Below are 11,089 nucleotides of genomic sequence, written 5' to 3' on the forward strand. Positions count from 1 at the left end.
CATTGTACAACTTTAGGGAAGTGATCAGGATTTTTTTTTTTATTTACACAATATGTTTGCATATACCAGTGCATTACATTGCAAACATTTTACTGAATTCAATTGATTCATTCAGTTTCTTTTGTTGTGATTAGCTGTGATTGGCCAGAGCTCATCACATGGTACAGCTGGACTGTGATTGGCCCAGTCTATACCATGTGATCACACTGACCAATCACAGCTAGCAACACAATTGAATACAATGGATGGCTTGAAAGGAAGCCGTCCATTGTTTACAACTGTTATGTGACCTGCTGTAAATGGTTACATCGGTTACATGGTTCCCGGGAGCGGGCCGGTACAGTGATCAGTCATCAGCTGTGTCTGGTGGACGCAGCCATTGACAGATCATGCCTCTGCGTGGCAGTGCACGGGGTGCGATCCGGAAGGACATCATATGACGTCCACCCAGATCAATGAGAGGTTCCCGTGGGCGTCATTACGCAATAGGCCAGGTGGGAACTGGCTAATGATGGGTCTCTTGGGCCGCCTGGCTTGCAGGATAAAATGCATACCAGTAGTAGGCGAGTCCATGGCACTTGACTTTTTTCATTGTAACAGCTCCCGGTTGGTCTGTGTACTCTAGACAGCAGTGTTCATATATTTCATTTTGAGAGGACCTGACTTTCAGCTGATCATCCACTGGCTTATTAGTTACATGTGATTAGATATGATAAGAATGGTTGCTTAGCACCATATACAGAATCCACTCGAAGACCAGGCCTTTTCTGGCATTTTTTGTTTACACGTTTAAATCAGTATTTCCTGCCCCTACCTCACGTCAGCACACAATGGGTTAAAACCCCCTCTGGAGCCCACAGGACCACCTCTTCCTAGCTAAATAAAAGACAGCCCCTCCCCACACCTGTTGATTGCAGTTAGTAAGTACTTTGGTTGCTGCAAGTATATACCCCCCCGCCGAACCTACACCTCCATGTTCAGCCTCTCATTGAGTTGGAAGACCCTGAATGTTGGATGGTAAACCCTTCTAAAAACTGGGTGCCCTTTCTGCCGGGCGGTGAGCAAATTAGAGAGCAGAAATATTCTATAGGTGTGGTATAAGCCAGGGGCTGACTTGCAACTTTCAGCTCAGGGGGCAAGTGCAAACCAGAGGCCCATGGAGCAGGGACTTGGCCCCCTCCCACTCTTTCTCTTCCCAGCCTCCTCCTGACCCCCATTCCATGCTGAAGCTTCGCTCCAGGTACTCTCTACCCACTGGCCGAATGCCAGTTCCCGATCTGGCCAGCAGGGGGTGGTTGGGGGCAGCTTAGGGCTGGCCAAGGAAGAAGAGTCTCCAGTGGGGCATGAAACTGGCCTTTGCTCAGACACCATGTTGGGGGAGGGAGGCCTGCAATCTGTCCCCGTCTTCAACCCGCACTCAGTAGATCAGCAGCAGGGACTTTTCACTTCTCTTCACCAGGAATCCTTTAGGCATGTCTGTGGCAGAAGCAGTGCAGCCTTTTTTCTGGGCATCAGAGCGGCCCGGGGGCAATCGCCCCCCTGCCCCCTGGCCCAGTCCTCCCCTGGTATAAGCACACTTGTATAAAGTACTCGAAACCCATACTTGAGTAAAAGTACAAGTGCTCGATCAAAAAGTGACTTGAGTAGAAGTGGAAATGCTCTATCAAAAAGTGACTTGAGTAGAAGTACTAAAGTATTCAACATTTTTTGTACTTAAGTATTGCAAGTAGTTTTTTTAAAATTTTGCTACTCAAGTACTGAAAGTAAAAGTACCAGTACTGTGTTATGTAGTTTTTAAAGAAAGAAGTCAAAAGTTTGAACATCATATTGTTTTTTATTATTTCAAATGATTAACCTAAAGGACAATCACAATTCCTTTGGCTGTACACATGACATTATACACATTTTTTTGAACTTCATGAAACCTGCCATCTACTGTTCTGGTAGTGGTAATTTTTATAATTGTAACGAGTAACTATGCAGCACAAACAAAAATATCGGAGTAGAAGTATTGAAATCATCGAAAAAAATGTAGTGAAGTAAAAGTGGAAGTAGGAGAAAAAAATTCTACTCCAGGAAAGTACAGATACCGCCTTTCGGTACTTAAAGTGGAGTTCCACCCATTTTTGGAACTTTAGATCTTTGTAATCCCCTTTAAAATGGCTTTTACCAATGGAAACTTTTTTTTTTTTTTTTTTGCTAGTAAATACCTTAATTTTGGCTTTATTCCTCCTCTCCTCACTTCCTGGTCCGATCGGCGATGACGTCATTCGGCGATCCGCAGTGCCCGCGGAGGCTGGGCAGAGAACAGCCTTAATACATTCATACAATGCAATTCAATGAGAGGAGGCGGGGCGGAGGCGGGGCAGGCACGGCTCAGTACAGATACAGCTACTGCAAGTAGAATACATCCCAGCAGACACTGCGGATCGCCGAATGACGTCATCGCCGATCGGACCAGGAAGTGAGGAGAGGGGGAATAAAGCCAAAATTAAGGTATTTACTAGCAAAAAAAAAAAAAAAAAAGTTTCCATTGGTAAAAGCCATTTTAAAGGGGATTACAAAGATCTATGTATTCCAACCTATTAAAAATGGGTGGAACTCCGCTTTAAGTACAGTAGTGAAGTAGTTCTACTTAGTTACTATACATCTCTGGGTATAAGTAAGCTCTGCAATGTCACCATTGGGGGTTCTACCTGTCTTGTATCGGCAGTGTGGCGCACTGCTCTCCTGGCTTTGTCTTTGGTCTGAGAGCGGCGGTGGATGATGTCACAGAGGGCAGGGAGACGGGGCGGCGCTGGGTAGCGACCGGCAGTCACCAAGCAGCAGCTTAAACAGTCCTAGAGTTGGCAGAGGAACTGGTTTCTCTCCTCTCTCTGCAGTCCTGCCAGATTTCTCTTGTGCAGTAAAGATTTGTTGCCGTTTACTCCCCTGCTGTGCTGTGTGTTCCTGGGGGTTAGACAGTCTGACTGTTTTTTGTCTCAGATTCTGTTTCCTGTCTGCCTCTGGAAGGGCTGCCTGACCTCACCTACTGCTGCTTCTGAAATAAGTAGATGAAAACAGATGGGTCTTAACCACTTGCCGACCGCTGCACGACTATCTACGTCGGCGGTCAGCCCCTCACAGGCAAAGTGACGTAGGGCTACGTCACTAGCTTGTGAGGTTCTAGGGAGCGAGCGCGCGCCGCCGGAGGCGCGCTCCCGCTCCCGCGTGGTCACGGACCGCCCCCGCGCGTGTGACCGGCGGACCCGATGTCCAGAGAAGACTGATAGACATCTAGAAAGTCTTTTGAAGGGGGTCCCAACCAATGTCTTCCAGTGTCTTGAAATGGGAGCCAGGATAGCCTCCTTTTTGGAGGGTTTGGGCGACAAACATCAAAGACAGTTAGCTGGTAGTACAATCATCAAATCCTTTTAATCATGATCAACAGATCTCAAGAAGAAATAATTACTGCAAGATTATGTATAAGAATTATACTGCAACAAGTCCATAGTGGTGCTGCCACCAAAAGAACTAATCTGGGGGTTTCTCCCCATTCTTTGTAGTACCCAAGGCATCAGGAGCTTTCCAGACTGTCTGGGTTTGAAGCAATCAAATGGGTACATACACAACAAAAGGTTCAAGATGGAGTCCACGCAAACAGTCATGGTGATAGTTCAGCATCAGGACCGGTTAGAGTCTATCAACCTGGCTGACGTGTACTTCCATGTACAAATCGGTGCATAACACCAGAGACATCTGAGGTTTGCAGTGACCGGCTGTGACTTCCAGTTCAGGTGTTTGCCATTTTTAGAATTGGCACAGCACGAAGAAACTTTTTGAACATTTTGGTGGCAGTAATTCGTCTTTGGGGATAAGGCTCTACCACTACTTGGACGATGTTTTGATTGTTGCAGGTGTATGCCAGGAACTGGCAAAGCATTACAACCTTGTCCTAGAAATCCATTTTCAAGCTCAGTCAACTAGTGAATAAACCGAAAAAGCAGTTAACCCATTCTTAATCTATGAAGGATCTTGGAGTAATTTTTCATGCCCGAATAAGTCAAAGTGGTTTTCCAAAACTGCAAAATTTGCAAATTGAAAATCTGCATACGAAGAGTCATGGAGACAGCGTTTACATCAGCGGGGGATTGCATTGTCCCCATTGGGACATTTTACAGCGGCCATTCCAGTGCTGCCTTGGGCCAGGTGGCACATGGGGGGCTTTTCAATTTGCCTTCCTCAGCCAATGGGATGGGCTGCCTATAGATCAGAAGGTCTTTGTGTCTGCACAAATTAGCAAGAACTGGAGTTTTGGACACCAGTGTGCCTCTTTAGTGGCGTGCCTCTCAGCCCAGGAGATGGAGTAATTCTGACATCGGATGCCAGTTTGAGGAGACAAGTGCAAGGCCATTGGAGCCTAATGGAATGCAGATGCTCTGACTGTCTTAAATGTAAGGCAGTTTTTCTAGCATTGCAAGCCTTTCAGGATCTTCCTCTTAGGAGCCCGAGTGAAGTTGATGATTGACAACAAGACAGCACTAGCATACATTGCCCACCAAGGGGGCACAAAGTTTCTGTCTTTTCCTGTTCTTTTTCGTAACATAAACTTTTTGCTGGGTGGAGAGCCACTTACAGGCTGTTAACGGCAGTCTACTTACTGGGAAAGCAGGATCCACTAAGGGATCAGTTAGGCAAATTATTTTCCAATAATACGTACCTCAACTAGTAATGGCTCTATGGGGCATTCCAGTGATAGTTCTCATAGAGAGTCCACTGAACACACTGCTTCCGGTATTTGTAACAAGGTACAAAGGTGAAGTGACAGAAGATGCGTTCACAATGCCATGGGTTTTTTCCGTGGTGTTTGTCTTCCTCCAGTGTCCTTGATTATGAAGATTGTTCTAAAGATTTGGACAGCACATGTTTATACCATACAGATGCTTTCCACCTACCGAGGAGGCCTTAGTTGTCATTGCTCCCCCAGATGTCATCCACCCCACCAATCCTGTTTCTGATTAAACAAGATCTTTTATGCCATCGTCAATGACAGCACCCCAATCCAGTGAGACTCTTAAAAGCCTTGCTATGGAATCGGTCGGACTAGAGGTATAGGGAGGGTTCTCATCCGAGGTGATTCAGACCTTGGTAAAGACCACAAGACCATGAACGCTACATGTAAGGGGATATGAAGTAAGTTTGTTCTGTTTGCTCAGCAAAGTTTTCTCTCCTGTGTCCCCAGCTCTAGCCAAAATCCTGGACATTTTTACAATCGGAGCTTGAAGATGGTCTGGCATACAACTCCATTAAAGTACAGATCACTGACTTTATCTTTTTTCAAGCTGCAGATGGGTGGAAGAGCCATTGAACAAATGCTTCATGCAGGCCATAATCCATGTACGACCACCAAGGAAATCCTTGTAACCTTTATGGGACTTAGGCTTGGCTCTGAAAGCACTAGTACATGCATCCTTTGCTTCAATAGCTTCATTTTCATTGCGGTTCCCAGTGGTGTATTTAGGTTTCATGCTGCCCTAGGCCTGACTAAACTTGTGCACCCCCTAATTTAAATATGACCCACCCCTTCCTGTAAAGGCCACACCCCTTCCTGATTATGACCCACCCTGTCACCTGTAAACCATAGACCAGGGTTCCTCAAACTACGGCCCTCCAGCTGTTGTGGAACTACACATCCCATGAGGCATTGTAAAACTTTGACATTCACAGACATGACTAGGCATGATGGGAATTGTAGTTCCTGAACAACTGGAGGGCCATAGTTTGAAGACCCCTACCATAGACCATAACCACAGTCTATCAGTGCCCACCAGTGTAGCTTCATCAGTTCCCATAAGTTCAGCCTCATTAGTGCAGCCTTATCAGTGCCACCTGTTTACTGCCCATCAGTGCAGCATATCAGTGTGGCCTCATCTGTGGTCACCAGTGCAGCCCCATCAGTGGCCACCAGTGCAGCCTTATCAGTGCCCATTAGTACAGCCTTATGTCACGGGATTAGTAAGATTACTCTTTTAAGATATTTGGATTGTGTTTTCTGCCACTGATTGTAATTATAGGATTATTTCACTTTTTTGTATATTAAATAGGAAGCCCATAGTCATTATACAAATAATTAAATATTTTTTGCTGCCCCCCTGCAAAGTGCCGCCCTAGGCCTGGGCCTTGTTGGCCTAGGCCAGAATACAGCACTGGCGGTTCCTAGTGGTAAAACTAGTTCCTCAGACAGCTGTTGCTTCAGACAGAAGGATGTTGGAGATTGCAGCACTTTCTTGTTTTTTTACCAGAAATAGTGATGCTACGTCCATCTCCAAAGTTGTATCCAGTTTCCAGGAAAACCTGGGGGCAGTCCCTCCAAACATTCACATGGAGTCACTGAGTAGTACAGCAGGAAGACTTCAGGTCCTTACACAAGTTGCTAACCATGTACATGGAAAGGTCAAAGACGTGAGGAAAGTGGACTATCTTTTCATTTCGCCGTCAGGTTCCTCTTCTATTGGTTTACCAGGGTGATTAGATTGTCATGCAGGAAGTAGGCCTTTCTGCTCAGGAACGGGCAAACTCATTAGACTGGAAGTTATGCCAGGATTTCAGTGAATGATATGAGAGATGGCTAGCCCTTCATTTGACTTTGCAAGCTAGGCGTGCAGTCAGCAAGTTCTGCAAAGTTTGGGACGAGACATATAAATAATTTTTGTCTTTGGCAGCTTTTCTTTGATTGTCAGTGTTTCTTTTCATGTGTTTTCTCCCACACATTTATTCAGCTAGTAATATCCCATTGTGTGCTGATGTGAGGTAGGGCCAGGAATATGGAAAATTGTTATCAAATACTTACCGTAAATTTCCTTTCCTGGCCTATCCTCAGATCAGCACAGGACTCCCTCCCTAGTGGCCTGTCACAGGCTAGGTTATCAAACACTTCAGTGGGGAAGGGGCTTTCTTTTATTTAGCTAGGAAGAAGTAGTCCTGTGGGCTCCAGGGGAGGTGTTAACCCATTGTGTGCTGACGTGAGGACAGGCCAGTAAAGGAAAATTATGGTAAACATTTGATAACAATTTTCCGTATTTTTGCTAGAAAATTACTTATAACCTCCAAACATTATACTTATTTTTTTTTTTGCAGAGACTTTAGGGAATAAAATTGGGATCGTTGCCATTTTTTTACGTCACACTGTGTTTGCGCAGCAGTTTTTGAAACGCTCGTGGAATAGTGACAAGCTATAGTACTTAAAGATCTCTATAGGCGATGCTTTAAACACCTTTACAGGTTACCTATTTAGAGTTACAAAGGAGGTCTAGTGCTAGATTTTTTGTTCTTTGCTCTAACGTATGTAGTGATACCTCACATGTGTGGTTGGAACACTGTTTACATATATGTGCGCGACTTACATATGCATTTGCTTCTGCGTGCGAGCACAGAGGGATGGGGGCACTTTACTTTTTTTTTTTTTTTTTACACTGTCCCTTTTTTCATTTTATTTTTTTACTCACTTTTATTCCTATTTACAAGGAATGTAAACATCCCTTGTAATAGAAATAAGGATGACAGATCCTCTTTATTGAGAGACCCAGGGTCAAAAAGACCCCAAATCTCCTTTACCTTTTATAAAAGCAAAAGATAAAAAAAAAAAAATCTTTTGTTTGAAGAAAATAAATAAAATTATGTACTTCCACAGTGGACAGGAAGTGACGTCATGACTTTGCTCTGGTCCTCCAAGGCCATAGAGGCAATCAAAGATGATCTAATCTCTTATCACCTCTGTGACCAGCCGGCCACACCATTTCTCAAGCGAGCCAATGGAAACAGTAAGCCTGACAAACACCGGCAAGCGGCGGAGGGGAATGCTTTCAAGAGAGCCAGGGTTATGGTTGATAGCTTCAGCCATAATCCTTGCAAACTGCAGTGTGTGTGAGTGTGTGTGTGTGTGTGTGTGTGTGTGTGTATTGCGGTTGGCAAGTGGGTATGTAGTATGTCCCTTTTTGAGGTGCAGTGGTACACTTCACCTCAATAAGTGACTTACTACAGACATCCTGGTAGCACAGTGACTTAGTGGTTAGCACTTCCAGCTAGCAGCACTAGAGTTATCAGTATGAATCCCAATTACGGCACTACCTGCATGGAGTTTCCCTGTGCCTGCTTGGGATTCCTCCTGGTACCTTGGTTTCCTCCCAAAGTCATGCTGGTAGGTAAATTGGCCCTAGTATGTATGAATGTTAGTTAGGGACCTTAGATTGTAAGCTCCATGATGGCAGGGACTGATGTGAAAGTACAATACGTATGTAAAGCACTTCTCAAATTGACAGCGCTATATACCTGTACCAATAGGTGTGTGCAGCCTATTGCATTAGGTTGTGCACACTAAAGCTCAAACACAAATGTGTATAGTGTGTGTGTATATACATATACACACACTCACTCACTCACTCACACTGCCCCGCCAGCACATTATCTCCTTGCCTGCAGTTTCAAAGTGAAGGAGAAATGCATACACACTTCTCTTATAAGCATAGCTGCTCAGTGAGAGATCTTTCAATCTCCCCACAGGCACACAGAGTCAGGGGAGGACTGGGGCAGGGGGGCAATTGCCCCCTGGGCCACTCTGATGCCCCATAAAAAGGCTGCACCGTTTCTGCCAAAGACATGCCTAAAGGATTCCTGGTGAAAAGAAGTAAAAAGTCCCCACCCCTGACCTATTGAGCATGGGTTGAAGGCAAGGACAGAGCGCAGGCCTCCCCCACCACCACCAGCACCAGCATGGATGGTGTAAACTGTGTCTGAGCAGAGGCCGGTTCCATGCCCCATTAGAGACTCTCCTCCCCTGGCCAGCCCCAACTGAGCTGTCCCAGCTCCCCCCAACCGCCCCCTGCTGGCCAGGTTAGGAACCCGGATTTGGCTGGTGAGTAGAGAGTACCTGGAGCGGAGCTTCAGCCTAGAATGGGGGTCAGGAGGAAACCAGGAAGAGGGAGAGTGGGAGGGGGGCAAAGTCGCTGCACCATGGGCCTCTGGTTTGCACTTGCCCCCTGGGCTGAAAATTTCATGTGGGTACAGTGTTGCATGATCCTGAGCATGAAAATTGGGCTGGGCAGGAAGGGGATGAAAGTGCCCTTTATTTATCTTTATCACTCGCACTAGTTGAAAAATGGCCCAGCTGCGATATGCAAAGGTAAACTCAAGAACATTGCTTGTTTTTTAAGCAGATGTATGGCCACCCTTAACTGAATTTATCCAGATACAGAACTTGTGTAAAGCCAGCTATAGATGGATTGAATCCTGATCCATCTATGGACAGACTGGTTACACTGAAATTGATCCATCAATCGACTTCAATACACCCAGCCTGTCATATTTTTTGCACATGATTACTGCAGGTGGCTAAGGGTCCTTTCACACAGGCTTTCCACCCGGAAGAATTCTCTTCCTCAAACAGTCATATCAGCAGGGAGCATCGATAGTTTAAAAAAACTATTAGATGGGCACCTTAAAGACCACAACATACAGGGGTATACAATGTACGGTTAACAGCAAACACACACACATCATAGGTTGAACTGGATGGACTGATGTCTTTTTTCAACCTCACTAACTATGTAACTAAGTAACTATGTGGACTCCGTTTTGCTCAACAGGGATCGATCTGCCGATCCCAACTGAGTAGGCGGATGACAGGTCCATCTCCGCTCACTGTGCAGTGATGGACCTGTCAGAGCCCCGCTCTCTTCTTTGAGAGATCAGATTAAAACGGACCACCTTTCCGATTTCATCCGATCTTCCAGACGGATGGAAAATAGGGTTTCCATCCGCCTGGATTTACCGGACAGGATCTGATCAGCTAGCAACGAGTGTCATCGGACATGTCACCGCTGACATCCGCTGCCCCTATAGGGTGCATGGACTGTCTGATCAGGTCTGTCTGAAAAACTGACAGGCGGACCTGATCAGAAAGCCCATGTGAAAGGGGCCTATATCCACCAGCAGTATTTTGTTCTGCCAGCAAGGAAGGCTTCCCACCTGCAAAACACAATAGCGCTGTGGGAGAGATTCCCCCATCAACACTGACTGTGTTGATGGGGGGATTGAGAAATCCCTGGATGCAGGAAAAAAAACACACCATCTATGGCATTCTTAACTCATATATGTTGGTTACTAAAGGAATGTAACTAGATCACAGCTATACAATGCATGTCTCCTTGTTGACGTTGACATAACTCCTTCAGTAACCTCAAATTGGTCTCACGCAGGTCGCCCACAGTTTGTTCCAGGTGGTGTCCATCATCCTGGGATTCTTACCCACCGCAGCACAGGGTACCAATCAAACTTCCGACCGGCTGTATACTATTCACCCAACTTGGACCGGAAAGATAACCCAGCTATGGGGTAAGCTTTCAATCTCATGCTGTAAAATGTTGTTTAGCCGCAATGGAGACAGCCATGTTTCAAGCTACAGCAATATTTATGAGGATATATATGTATGTGGGAACAAGATCAGATTTATGTCAAACCGTGTCAGGCAGCAGCAAAACACTGGAGCATGAGGCACCAGTAGGGGGAGAACTTCAATACCCTCCCAGCAACCAACATCAGGTGGAGACTGATTACTGGGGTCTGCTGACTGCTGTATACACATATGCAAGAACTAGACCAGATGGAGTCAGACAGCAGCAAAACACTGAAACTAGATGAACCAGTGGGGGGGGCAAGGCACAAAGCAAGGTCCATAAAGACTTGGATGAGCAAGTTTGGAGTGGAGTGGGGGAAATTGACTGGCCTGCAGAGAGTCCTGACCTCAACCCGATATAACACCTTTGGGATGAATTGTAGTGGAAACTGGGAACCAGTCCTTCTTGTCCAACATCAGTGCCTGACCTCACCAATGCACTTCTGGAAGAATGGTCAAACATTCCCATAGACACACTCCTAAACCTTGTAGACCGCCTTCCCAGAAGAGTTGAAGCTGTTATGAATGTTAAATGGGGGGCCAACTCAATATTGAACTCTACAGACTAAGACTGCGATGTCATTAAAGTTCATGTGAGTGTAAAGGCAGGTGTCCCAATACTTTTGGTATCATAGTGTACGTTTTATTGGATCAAACCGA

At 45.7% G+C, this 11,089-nt stretch overlaps 1 protein-coding gene across 1 annotated transcript in view; it reads left to right on the forward strand.

The window, feature by feature from the left end:
* LOC309565945 (stabilizer of axonemal microtubules 4-like) overlaps positions 1–11,089 on the forward strand; it is a 94,786-nt gene that overhangs the window by 34,842 nt on the left and 48,855 nt on the right. Inside the window, exon 6 of the mRNA XM_082270974.1 lies at positions 10,233–10,368. Coding sequence (XP_082127100.1) covers positions 10,233–10,368 — 136 coding nt within the window. The remainder of the gene's footprint in view (positions 1–10,232; positions 10,369–11,089) is intronic.

The sequence above is a fragment of the Pelophylax lessonae genome, assembly GCF_965119305.1.
Source record: "Pelophylax lessonae genome assembly, chromosome: 10".
NCBI classification, from domain to species: Eukaryota; Metazoa; Chordata; class Amphibia; order Anura; family Ranidae; genus Pelophylax; species Pelophylax lessonae.